Raw genomic sequence first — 14,609 nt, 5'->3', positions numbered from 1 at the left:
TGGCAATAAGTAATAAACTGAAGAAGGCAACTAGCGTGTACTACTCTTTAAATAATACAATTTTTGGAAAGTCAGAAATAAGCAACAAAACTAAACTCAGAGTATATAACAGCATAGTAAATCCGATAATGACATATGGGGCGGAAACATGGATTGTCCAAAAGAAACATGAATCAATGATAAACGCGACCGAGATGAAATACATGAGAAGAATAGCCGGAGTTACGAAGTTTGACAGATTCAGAAATGAAGATATAAGAAGAGAGCTGGAACAAGAACCGATAATTAGGAAGATCGAAAACAAACAATTAAGCTGGTTGGACACATACAACGAATGGAGCAAAATAGACTTACAAAGAAGATACATGAAGCCAAAATGGGAAACAAAAGAAAAAAGGGAAGGCCGAGGAAGACATGGATGGACCAGATCCAAGATATAGGTGAAAGGAGACACATCAGTATGAGGGATATGAAGAACCTGGCCACCAATAGAAGCAATTGGAAGAAGTGGATAAAAGGCGGAACCCGACATCCGATGCCCTGAAGGGCACTAAGGATTATGAGAAAGAACAAGAAGAAGATTGGGAAATAAGCCGCAATTAAAGTAAAAAAATAACTTTATTAACCATACAAAGAAGAAAACTAGAGTACTTTGCCCACGCGATCCGAAATAAGAAATGATCATGTAATTGTCCAAGGAAAGATAGATGGACAGTGCCGCCTAGGAACCTCCGCCAGTGGTATGGAGTGAGCACCACGATACTATTTAGGTCAGCTGTGGACGAAGTAAAAATCATGCCACTGATCGTGAATGTTCTAGCTGTCAATGAGGGTATTTGGCTTTGAATTCCATCCTACTACATCAATTTACTTGATATTTTCACAGTGAGTAGGGAGTAGCTCAAGAAACAAAGTCTACCCTATAGCGATGTGCGCTTTTATCTTGGGGTTGGTTCCCACCCCTTCTCGGGGGTGGAAAATGTTTTGGTTAAAATACCCACGGAAGAGGCTAGAGAACATAATTTTAAGCAAAAACTGTTCTATGGTTATTTTTTGAAAACTCTATACTTTTTGAGTTATTCGTGGTTGAAAATTGGCCATTTTCATTGAAAAATGACACCTTTTCGGACGGATTTTTGCGAATACCTTAAAAACTATGCATCTAACAAAAAAACTATGTTAAACATTTTTGTAGGTTATAAAAAACCAAAGAGAGTCTTGCCTTCATAAATCTTCTAGTTATAATACAACACAAAGAGATATGGTAGATGAAAATATTTTATTTTTGGTACATTCTCAAATTGGTGTATTCAACTTGAAATAACATAGAAACGGTCGATTTTAGGTGTATAATGCAACCAATACCTTTTGTAGTGCTTGAAAAGACCTTTAAAATGAGTAATACTGAATGTCGATTACGTTCAAACTAAGCGAGATATTCTGCAAAAAAGTTGATCACTAATGTATTTTAAGAAGAAATGAGAAGTGTATTTAACCCCTCATCCATCAGAATTTAAATACATCGTTTTCCTTTTACAATACTTTTTATTATAGTGTTATTTCTATGTTCAAAAAGTTGGACTGGATTAAAATGAATGGTTTTTGATAAAAATAAGATCAAATGATAGAGCGCATTTTTAAATTTTCTTAAAAATCCTCCTTTTCTTCCATGTAACTCGAAAAATATAAGAGATACGAAAAAAAGATACCACACAAAAATGTAGGGCTTTTTCAGATAAAAATGTCCTTTTTATTTTTGATTACTGTATCTCTTATCATTTTCAAGTTACATGGAGAAAAAGGAAGGTTATTAAGAAAATTTAAAAATGCTCTCTATAACTTGATCTTTTTTTCATAACCGTTCATTTTAAACCCGTCCAACTTTTTGAACATAGAATTTTAAACTATAATAAAAGGTATTGTGGAAGGAAAACGAAGCATTTACAATTTGGTGGATGGACGTTAAAATTACTTCTCATTTTTTCTTAAAATACATTAGTTATCAATTTTGTTTGCAGCATATCTCGCTTAGTTTAAATGTAATGAACCTTTGATATAGCTCTTTTTAAAGGTCTTTTCAAGCACTACAAAAGGTATTAGTTGCATTATACACCTAAAATCGACCGTTTCTCTGTTATTTCAAGTTGAATACATCAATTTGAGAATGTACCAAAAAATAAACTATTTTCACCTGCCATATCTCTTTTTGTATTATAACTATAATTAGATAGTCCAGAAAGCCACTGCGCATCCGCTAGGAAAAATATTCCGATTCGGATTTTTTGCACAATTTTACTTAAAAAGAACCCCTTTTAACAAATTTGCATGTTGTCAGGACCAAAAGTGGGTCAAAAATTTTTTAAACTTTTTTTTTGTTTTGTTCCTAAAATTATTTTTTTGCATGGAACAAAGTTTTTTAGGTTTTTTGGATCATTCCAAACAGAAAAAGGTCTTAAGTGACTTTTCTCTAAAGTTGATAGTTTTTGACATATAAATGATTAAAAATTGAAAAATTGCGAAATCGCCCATTTTTAACTCTCAAAAACTATGTGAAAAACTGAAAATTTGAATGTAGCCAAGGTAGGTTGATATTCTTTAAACATCGATTGATGAAATCCCGAAGAGTTTTTTGCAATACAATATTCAAAACTCCCTTGTTTTTTAATTGCTAATCAAGCGTGCGCGACACTATTTTCCACCGTTGCATGTGTATATAGTATGGTGCAAATGAATGGAATAAATTCATTATTTCGTAAACCGGCGACTTTAAGGAAAAATCCCGAAACAGGTCGATTTTTATTTTTAGGTTATGATATTGCGGCATATATGGTATACTAGTGACGTCATCCATCTGGGCGTGATTACGTAATCGATGATTTTTTTAAATGAAAATAGGGGACGTGTGCTAGCTCATTTGAAAGGTTATTCAATTCTCTATTTAGTAATATAAACATTTACATAATTATTTATACAAGGTGTCCAAGAAATTTTTATTAAATAAATTATTTGACAAAAAAAGATTATTATTTAATAAATTACATACATTCTTCTTTTTTTTTCAAATAATTTATTTAAAAACTTTTTTGGACACCCTGTATAAATAATTATGTAAATATTTATATTACTGAATAGATAATTGAAGAACCTTTCAAATGAGCTAGTACACGACCCCTATTCTCATTTAAATAAATCATCGATTACGTCATCGCGCCCGGATGGATGACGTCACTAGTTTACCATATACGCCACAATATCATAACTTAAATATAAAAATCGACCTGTTTCAGGATTTTTCCTTAGAGTCGCCGGTTTACGAAATAACGAATTTATTCCTTTCATTTGCACCACACTGTATACACAATACACATGCAACGTATGTCGCGCATGCTTGATTAGCAATTAAAAAACAAAGGAGTTTTGAATATTGTATTGCAAAAAACTCTTCGGGATTTTATCAATCGATGTTTAGAGAATATATACCTACCTTGGCAACATTCAAATTTTCAGTTTTTCACATAGTTTTTGAGGGTTAAAAATGGCCGATTTCGCAATTTTTCAATTTTTAATCGCTTATATGTCAAAAACTATCAACTTTAGAGAAAAGTCACTAAAGACCTTTTCTGTTTGGAATGATCCAAAAAACCTAAAAAAAACTTTTTTCATGCAAAAAAAATAATTTTAGGAAAAACAATACAAAAAAAACGTTTAAAAAATTTTTGACCCACTTTTGGTCCTGGCAACATGCAAATTTTTTAAAAGGGGTCCTTTTTGAGTAAGATTGTGCAGAAAATCCGAATCGGAATATTTTTCCTAGCGGATGCGCAGTGGCTTTCTGGACTAAGAAGATTTATGAAGGCAAGTGTCTCTTCGTTTTTTTATAACCTACAAAAATGTGAAAAATAGTTTAAAAAATTTTCCACCCCTAAAAAGTGGGAAGACCTTGAATTAGGATGTAAGTAGAGGCTAGGCCCAAAATTTCATTAAAATCCACGCAGTAGGATAGAATTCGGAGGTAATATCCTATTCTTACTCCCATTGACTGACGTATAGGACAGGAGGACAAGGCACTTTGGGGAGAACCCATTCGCGGACACGACTGCATATGCAGACAATCTCCCTTTGTATGTGTCTGCATATGTAGTCCTGTCCGTGAGTGGGTTAAAGAAGAAGAAGAATCTAGGTTTATGGATTTTATACTTTCTACTAGGATTTGGTCTGAAACTACTGCTTTGTCATATTCGCTGTTTTTGTGTTTTTTTTTATTCATGAGGAAGTCCCCTAGATAAATAACTATTCGGGCAACCATATACTAATATTTCCCAAAAATGTCAAAACAATATAACACCAAAACGAAAAAGACACATTCCATGTTGCTCCGAAAATATTACTTAAGTAACAAGAAATAGCAAAGACGGTCCTGCCCCAGGCAGTAATCTGCAGACAACACATTTTCAAAGCATGCTGTCGACGACGACGTACGGGGAGGCGATTAGGACCATTTCCCATACCACATACCATCTTTTATTCCTAATTCCACGCCACCAGAAGCAAAGCCGACCACTCATGCCACTCATTCATTCAGTCGCTTAACGATGTTAACGCGAATAACACTCAAGAAAAGCCCCCGGGCTTTTCTTGCACTTTTCCTGTTTTTCGTCGGTATACAGGGTGAATCGTTAACACCGCCGTACTTCAACTTGGCGGAAGGTAAAAATATCACAGCTTCGGCCACGTGCGGTGAGGGCATCGAAGGACCGGAGTTGTTTTGTAAATTGATCGGCGCCAATTCTGAGAATGATCTCGCTGTTAATGTTATCCAAGGGCAGGTAGGTTGGCTTTTGATACTTTTATGAATGGTTTTTGTGAGGGCACTGCACTGAGTACTGAGAGACGTTTTTGTTTACCATTTACCACCCGCAATACTCAAACGACAATGTTTACAAGAAGGGCTTTAAAATTCTTTAATCCTATGACTGTAAATGACCCTTTTTGATTTATTGGATTCATAAATAATAATAACTAGTTATAAGTAATCATTTTTTTCAAAATACAAAAATATAATTTCTTACAAGAATCAATTTCTTTTAAACTAATAAATTTGATTATAAAATTTTGGTACAAAAAATTGGGGGCATAGGTAGGACTTAAAACTTACCATATAAAATACAAACTACATCATTCTAAAAACAAAATCATCATCATCATTCTTTTTGCCTTATCCCTCTATGCGGGGTCGGCTTCCCTAATTGCATTTATCCACACAATTCTATCTTGGATCATATTATCAATGTTAATCTCCTTTACCAACATGTCCTGCCTTATCGTCTCCCCAGGTCTTCTTTGGTCTTCCTCTCCTACTCCTTCCAGGAATCTGCACTTCAGCTATTCTTCGTATTGGGTGATTAACGTCTCGACGTTGAACATGACCAAACCATCTTAACCTATGCTCTCTCATTTTGCCATCAATTGTTGCCACACCTAGACTTCCCCTAATATACTCATTTATAATTTTATCTTTCTTCTTCACTGCCCAACATTCAGTTCCGTACATCATAGCCGGTCTTATAGCTGTTTTATAGAATTTTCCTTTCAGCTTCATTGGAATTTTTCTGTCACATAACACACCACTCGCTTTTTTCCACTTCATCCATCCAGCCCTAATTCTACTGCATGCATCTCCATCTAAAAACAAAACATTGTAAAAACAAAATACATTTAATAAATGAGTATTACCGCTATTACAAATTATTTTATTCCATGTTTACACTATTTAGGTCTGTTTCATATTATATTCTATTCTACGTCCTTTCATTTTCTTCAATTCTGTTAGTTCTTCGGTTTCTTCCGATGTTCCACCTTTATAATTTTGAAGAATTCTTTAACATTATTGCTCCATCTTTATCGTGATCTCCTCACTCTATTCCTGCTGAACTTGTCGCTCTGCTTCTTTTTAGGCCTAAATTTGGACATTCCTTCCTTTACCATTCGCAGATTGGCATAAGTGACGCAGATAATAATATAATCAACCCTTGCCATAGTGTAATCAACCCTTCCTCCAAGAATAGTTAGTACTTAGAGCCAAGCAGGCTCATGGCTTGGTTTACAATCTTCCTCCATTCCTGTTTCACCTGTTTGTTCTTCGCTTTTTCTTTTTTTTTGACAAAAAAAACACGACTTTGGCAACAAAACAACAAGATTTTTGACAAGGGTCATGAATTTGGGTCATTCTTTGAACATTTCCTGTCCAACGTCCAACGTCGTCTAGTCTACCTTTCAAGATCGTCGTCTAGACTAGAAAATGGCAAAAACATGTAAACTGTAAAACTGGCAAACCTGGCTTAACTCCTCTCCTGAAGAATACCTATTCTTTGGGCTGAATTGCAGAACTCGCTATCGCTCATTCTGCAAACTTTCACATGCGTGCCTTAAACGTGTACTTTTAACACTTATATCATAAATAACTATTACATACAAATTTTATGGGAGTTTTGTTCCTTTAAACCCCCCAAATGGTTGTGTACGTTCCAATTAAACTATTACTGCGATACCATTAGTTAAACATGGTGTTTTTAAAACTTTTTTGCTTCTTTGTATTTTTTTAGAGAAGGCACCTTTCATCAAGATGTGGCTTCTTTTTATTATGATTCAAAATACATATACCTAAAAATGTAAATCATATTATATAAATTTTCCTATTAATACCAAGTCTCCATAATCGTACTTAACCATATACAAATATGTGGTGGATTTGACAAATATGCAAAATATCTTGATAAAAACTGACTTTTCGAAAAAGTACTAAGAGGCAAAAAAGTTTTTAAAACAGTGTGTTTGTACAGTAGTACAGTAGTACTAATGGTACTACAATAATAATTAAATTGGAACGTACACAAAAGTTTGGGGGTGTTTAAAGGAACAAAACTCCCATAAAATGTTTATGGGGTGTCTAACTTTCACTATAATTTTTTCTTAAAATATTGCTGCCATAAGAATGCCACATGCCCATTTTCAATAAAAAATCTCTAATAGTTTTCGATATATTGGAAAAAATCGATTTTCATTTTGTAACCTGTATTTTTGGTCCCAGAATATGTGATTAAATTTATGATTTGTATTTTCGTTACACCCTGTATATACATTATACATATAGGAATTGTTATTATCCTAATTATATATTTTTGATAGAAATGTTTTTAACTAGCAAATTAAATAATATTCATGTCTGGATATGTTGTTTTCCGGTAAGACTGCCGTAATTTTAATTTTGTTTTGTTTAATATTACACACTGTAAGCAATTTTAAAGAATATCAAATAAAATACAGACTAAATACATTTTTGCATTGTATCAAAGTGCACAGTGCACTGTATTATGTGACATTTTTTTCAGTAGCTGGTGCTGCAATTTAATTTTAATTATTTATTATGGGAAACCCATATTAGTATAAATCAACAATAGTAGTTTCTTCAAAACAGATTGGGCTTTGCTTGTTCCGTGTTATTATGAAGATATTTTTTGAAGTTTTCTTACATCTTTTTGCCTTTTGTATTTTAATTGTGTATTTTTTGGGTAATCTTCCCTTTCCCATCCTGTGAATATAGTCTCTGCGTTTATTTTTATAATCAGCTACCTTCTACCTTGTCTTTTTATCCGTAAACATTTAGTTCATTAGTCACTGAAGGTTTTCACCTCCGATTTCGTTGAACCTCCATCGATTTTCATGAAAATTGGTGAGTAATTAGAGGATACCTCAAGGAACAAAGGTGACATGATGCCAACTTGCGCTTTTACCCTGGGGGTGGATGCCACCCCTTCTCTATTTTTAATAAAAATTATTTAATCAAAAATAATACCATAAATCGACAGAGGGACAAATTATAAGCAAAATTTGTTATATAAAATAATAATATAAATCAATACTTTTTCAGTTATTAAAGACCAAAGATTTTATTTTTTCGTAAAAAAATGCATGTTTTAAATCGGTTTTTCATTTATAACTCAAAACTATAAGCTTTTGCAAAGAAGTTATTATTACTGAAATTGAAGATAATAAAAAATTTAATACACTCCTCACAGTCCTCACTTAAAGAACTAAACTAATGTTAGTTCAAAGTGAGTTATTGGCAATTGAATGTGTATTTTTTTCGACGAGGACTCAAATCTAAGTATGTATTCAAGCTTAAATAACGGGAAAACGATGCAATGTATAAAATATACCTGCTAAGCATTTGTCAAAGTACTTCGGATTACCTATCAAATGAGCTTCAGAATAAAGTTAATAGCGTCAAAATTAAGCAAGTTGCATCAAGCAAGCATGATGAAAATAAGAGAACCCTTTGGAATTTTTTAGGAAAAAGTGAAAAATCAAACATACGCCATTTCCACAAAAATTGAAATTTATAATAATCCTTACAAAACTTCTTTATAATAGTATAAGTAATGATTTCAATAATTTTGACCGGTTTGGAATGCATATTTTTGAAAAAAAGATATAATTTAAAAAAATCATAATTTTTAAAATTACATATTGTAATTTTCATATTCTTTTGATAATAACTCCAAAAATACTCAAAACACGTAAAAAATGATATACATATAACCAAATTTTAGTTTTTTCTGTGTCAAATATTTTACCTGTTTTACTATTTCTATAGGGTAAAAAATAACCGAGATAGAAACGTTTAAATCTTAAATTTTGCTGTGGGAACCATGCAACCGGGGCCATTTAACCTTTTATTTTTAAAAAAGTAAGGTGTTTAAAAAATTAAGTTTAATGTGGTGAAATAGTCCTTGAAATTATCTTTCCAACGGTTTTTAGATGAACCTGATATCGTAAAAATGAACGGAGTTATTAAAAAAAAACAATATACACAAGGCGAAACCGGCGGGTTCGTTGGAAAAAATATTCCCATAAGATTTTTTTGCATAATCATATTCGGGAGACATCCCAGAATAAGGTTCAAGAAGTCGCCCACGTGAAAAGTGGTCCAAATTTTTTTTTTCAATTTTTTTTAATCAAATTGCAAAAATCAATATTTTCGGCCCGGACACATTTTTTTAGGTTTTTTGGACCATTCTGGACAAAAAAGATCTCTTATAATTTTTCTCTAAAGTTGCTCGTTTTCGAGTTATAAGCAATTTAAAATTGAAAAAAACGAAAAATGCCGATTTTTAAGGCTTAATAACTCGGTTAAAAGTTATTATTAATATAAAAGTCAGAAAGTGATCATGTAGTGGAGGCTTTAATCTTTGATTTGGTCACTTTCTGAATTTCGTAATATGTAATAATTTTTAACCGAGTTATTAAGCCTTAAAAATCGCCATTTTTCGTTTTTTTCCAATTTTAAATTGCTTATAACTCGAAAACGAGCAACTTTAGAGAAAAATTATGAGACCTTTTTTGTCCAGAATGGTCCAAAAAACCTAAAAAAAGTATGTCCGGGCCAAAAATATTGATTTTTGCAATTTGATTAAAAAAAAATTTGGACCACTTTTCACGTGGGCGACTTCTTGAACCTTATTCTGGGATATCTCACGAATATGATTATGCAAAGAAATCTCATGGGAATATTTTTTCCAACGAACCCGCCGTTTTCGCCTTGTCTAATAAGATTTTTTGGAAACAATTGTAAAATATTTTTTTTTCTCTCTGATTCTGGCCTTGGTTTAGAACTATAACCTTTAGCCACGTAATTGTATACTTATCACTAACTCAGGTGTAATGTGTAGTGTGTGTGTTGAGTAAGTGTCTTGTTACTTTGCAAAGTCGACGTCATTGTCTTTGCAAAGAGACGCTAATTGTATCCAAACGTCTGCGGTCCCTCCGGTGAGTACCTACCGATCCCACAAGGACAGAAACTATTTTCATCCATTAATTTATAATAAATCAAAAAATTCCTGACCCTGGTGGGATTCGAACTCACTACCATTCGGAACTTTCGATCCAAAGGTTAGGCGCTCTTACCACTGAGCCACAGAGGGGGTTAATTGTAAAAGATAAATTTTGAAACAATTGTGGAGCATAAATTTTAATGCTATCAACATGTTCGGGTGCTCATTTGATAGATATTTTTAAGTACTTTGACAAATGTTTAATAAGTTTATGTTATAAAATGCATCATTTTTTCCCGTTATTTCAGCTTGAATACTTAGAATTTTTACTCGCCGAAAAAAATATACTTACATTAAATTACCTATAACTCACTTTTAGTTAACACTAAAAGGTCTTTCTAGTAAGGGGTTTATTTCATTTTTTATTAGCTTCAATTTTGGTAATACATAATAACTTTTTTGTAAAAACTTATAGTTTTTGAGTTATTGATGAAAAATCGGTTAAAAACATGCATTTTTCTCAAGAAAAATTTAAATCTTTGATCTTTAATAACTCAAAAAGTTTTGATTTATTTGAATAACTTTATATAACATATTTTGCTTAGAATTGGTTGTCACCTTTGTTCCTTGAGATATCCTATAACCACTCACCAATTTTCATACAAATCGATGGAGGTTCAACGAAATCGGAGGTAATAGCTCATATCCACCTTCAGTGACCGCACTAACTCTTCTTTAAATAATATTAAGATATGTCAATTGGTGATTTTATTGTGGTATCCAAATGACCCTTCAAGTGAATGCATTCATGTATAAATGATGTATCTTGGTCGTCTTTATTTTGTATCAGATTTTCAGCTTCTTTAATAATATCTTCATTGCTTAATTTTGGCAAATCTGTTAATAACACGAAGACGTTGATAAATAAGTCGATAACGTTCCAGACGTCTATTCAGGTCTCTTATCAGAGTGTCGATTATAATATAGAATGTGTGGATTTTCATCTCATCACTAGCTGAATTTTTCTTTTTCTCTTTCTTATTTCTTTATATGTTTTATTTGAGCACAATTTTTTGGCTTCCTTTTGCGGTAAAGTAATTTAAAAGAGCTTCATACTCTTTGATGACAGAACCCAGATCCATAATTTTTATATACAAATATTTTTTGTACAGTATTTTTGCCGCTCTCTCATAATGTGCCGCCCTAGGCAACGCCCTATATTGCCTAATGGATAAAGCAGCCCTGAGTAGCGGAGATATCTAGATCTCCGCTAGATCGCAGGGTATCTAGATTAGAACACGTACCGAATGAGGAAATAAGACAACGGACAAAGAGTCTATATTCCACGGTTGACCATATAGAAACAAAGAAATTGCTATGGTATGGTCATGTTATGAGGATGTCAGAGGAAAGATAGCAAAAAGAGCATTAAATTACACACCCATAAATAGAAGAAGAAGAGGAAGGCCTACAGAAACATGGAAGAAAAGCATAGAACAGTCTATGGCAGATAGAGCTATTGAAGAAAACGAATGGGTGGATAGAAAACAATGGCGAGCGAAATTTGGGATGCGGAGGAGACCGTAGGATACGGTCCCCACTGCTTATATACGTATTTATTTGTTCTATTAATAACTCTACCACATATTGCTTGAAAAATTTGTTGCGTACTAAGTAGAGAAGCTTCTTCTTCTTTTTGACTGGCTTTACAACTCGGGGTGAGTCTTCACTGCATCCTCTATAGCCCTCCATCTTCTACGATCTTGCGCCTCCATCTCCCTTTGCTGTACCCCAATCCTAGATAAATCGGCTTCAACATCATCCTTCCATCTTTTTCTCGAACTACCTACTGATCTTCTACCGTCTGTTCTCTCAAAAAATACTTTCTTTAACCCTCAGTCTTCCTATGACCTTAACACATGACCTGCCCATCTTATCCGGTTAGCTTTTATATGTCTGACGATGTTTTCAGTATCATACAGTCACCAATTCAACATTACGGCGCCTCCTCCACTCTCCTGTCACTTCATCTCTTTGAGGGCCAAATATCATTCTTAGAACCTTCCTTTCAAATACCAGCAGCTTATTATTTATTTCCCGCTGATGTAAAGTCCATGATTCGCTTCCATATGTAATAACTGGACGAATAATTGACAGTAGAGAAGCTTAGCTGGCAGGAATGATACTTTTTGGTTGAGGAATCTGATCTGATGAGTATAATTGCCCTCGATAGTGGCAGGGAGTTTGGAGTTTGGGATGTTGGAGCTATCGTTGGTGATCTGTATAGTTGAGACATTAGCCAGTTGGGGACCAGGCGGGCTCTGTACTTGAATGGTCTAATGAATGCTTTGTAAATGTGCAACAGAGTACGTGAGTGGATGTTCTCTAGTTTCCCTCTTACAACAGCTAGGAAATTGGCTGTTTCTCATCCTATGAAGGGTATTTTTTATGTAAATGTTCCAGTTGAGCATTTTTGTAAACTCAACGCACAAATAAGACGACGAAGGTCTGAAGATAAGTCTTTCTCCGTGAAGCACTATTTGGTTCACATCCTCTAAATGAGGTCGGAATAAGCTAGGGTGTCTAAATAAAATTCACTGATTTTTGGCAGAGTTGAGCGTAACTCTCCATTTATTGCAGCACTTGACAAATTGAACACTGTGGGACTCCTACTCGCAGAGTGAAGAGTGTGGAGAGTTTGTCTGCAACTGTGTTTGTAGAAACAGTGTCAGCAGCTGAGCTTAATGGAGTTTTTCATTTAGGCCTAAGTGCCTAACCTGGTCGTACGCTTTCTGGACGCCAAGGAAAATTTCTACTGCGTGTCTACGATCTTCATTGATGGCTTGGAATATGAAGCTTGCTTTAACCAATGCATTGTAGTGTCTAGCTTTGAATCTAAATTGAAAATTATGATGATGTAAGACGCAAGATAAAAACTTACGGAGAAATATAATTAGGGAAGCCTACTCCGCATATGGATAAAGGGAAAGAGAATGATAATGTGGAATTCCTCTAGAGAATCTACGAGTTTTTCCTTAAGGATTCTCTCGTATATTTTAGCTGAGGTGTTTAGAAGGGAGATAGATCGATAAGATTAAATTCTATCGGGTTTTCGTGGTTTGAGAAACAAGGCCAGTCAGCCATCTCAGTGTATTGGTATTGGTCTCAAAACGCCCAATACTCCACAAGGAGTGAAGGTTCCAGAGTGGTGATTACAGAAAGAAAGACAGAGGGAGAGATAGAGAGAGATGGATGAGAGAGACGGAGAGAGATATATTTTCCTTGTGACAGAACCTTTCAGATAGCAGTGAAAAGGAGGAAGTCAAGTATATGAATATTTCATTTTATTTACCAAATTCGCCACTAACATATTTTACAAAAAAATCTTGGTTTTCATTTACAACTATCTATAGTTCTTTTTTACCACATTATATTTCTTTCCACGAAATCCAGTGAATTTTTTTTTCAAGCAGTTGCAGGCCATTTTTCAGATCTCTAAGAACCGTACGAAGCATTGCCCAAAACAATTACGAAACGTGTTGGAATAGCTCCATCATTTGCTCAAAGAATTCCTCAAAAACATGAGTAATCATATCTTCATGGTAATCGCCGGTGCGAATTGTTTTTCTGTTGTAATTAACATAATTTCGTTAGATAGCAATTTACTGTTACATACATGCTTTAATATCAAGTTTCTTTACAATAACAATATTAATAACTGTTTTATTCTTTAGTACTGTGATGTTTGTGATCCTACAAAACCAGACAAAAGGCACCCTGCAGAATTTGCTGTGGATGGAAGAGAATTCTGGTGGCAAAGTCCACCTCTATCCAGAGGAATGAAGTATAACGAAGTCAATTTAACTATTGATCTAGGGCAGGTGAGTCGATTATTTTAGTTTAATTTAATACAAAAGTTCATTATTATTATTTTGGTATCTAATTTCCAATCTACATATGTAGGTAATCGATTATGTTACATAATCGTATCGCCAACATTGATCATTTGATCACCAATCGACCAAATGGTCTCCAATTCACAAATAACATTGTTTATAAAATACTGCATTAAATAATTATGTCTTGATATATTCCGGTGGGTGAGTTGCCGGAATTTAATTAAAAATGAATATAATAAAACGAACGGTAATTTTATTGTTGTAACGAAAATATGTTTCGTTTAGGTCTCTCGGACGAAAGGGTGGATGTTAGCTACGACCAGACCCGATGCGTTTGCCTGCCGAGTTGTTACTGAAGAAAAAAACCACAAACGATAATATGTTTGTGTTCCTCTGACCAGCTGTCAAATAAATCACTAGGTCTGGCGTACACTTTTGCAGTTTTAAGAAAAACAATTTCGACTGCATTAAGTGAGTTGTTGACACAATAATTGTCTGATAAAGTACTTAATTAATGAGGGTGCAGCTTGTTGCACCGCACAGACGAAAAACAGATGTGACAGGGTAAAGCCATGTCTCGTAACATTTGTATTTAAATGTGCATTTCGAATGACTAAGTTGTTTCGCTTTTGAGAAAAAATATTAAAATTAAAATTAGCGAAAATATTAATTAAAGCGTATCGCTATACACCCCCCTCCGAGAGACTAAGACGATAGATAATACATAATATATACAAATTATAATGAAAATTGAGAATAGAAAAAAACCACAAACGATAATATGTTTGTGTTCCTCTGACCAGCTGTCAAATAAATCACTAGGTCTGGCGTACACTTTTGTAGTTTTAAGAAAAACAATTTTGACTGCATTAAGTGAGTT

At 33.8% G+C, this 14,609-nt stretch overlaps 1 protein-coding gene across 1 annotated transcript in view; it reads left to right on the top strand.

Annotated features, from left to right (window-relative positions):
- The first annotated feature begins 4,510 nt into the window (after nt 1-4,510).
- The window catches only part of LOC114329586 (laminin subunit alpha), a 192,193-nt gene continuing 182,094 nt past the window's right edge, over nt 4,511-14,609 (top strand). Inside the window, exons 1-2 of the mRNA XM_050651827.1 lie at nt 4,511-4,826; nt 13,565-13,711. Coding sequence (XP_050507784.1) covers nt 4,593-4,826; nt 13,565-13,711 — 381 coding nt within the window. The 5' untranslated portion in view covers nt 4,511-4,592. The remainder of the gene's footprint in view (nt 4,827-13,564; nt 13,712-14,609) is intronic.

This window comes from Diabrotica virgifera, chromosome 5, assembly GCF_917563875.1.
Source record: "Diabrotica virgifera virgifera chromosome 5, PGI_DIABVI_V3a".
In the NCBI taxonomy this organism is placed as follows: Eukaryota; Metazoa; Arthropoda; class Insecta; order Coleoptera; family Chrysomelidae; genus Diabrotica; species Diabrotica virgifera.
The sequence above is the reverse complement of the archived record's forward strand: the minus strand, read 5'-3'. Positions and strand labels throughout refer to the sequence as shown.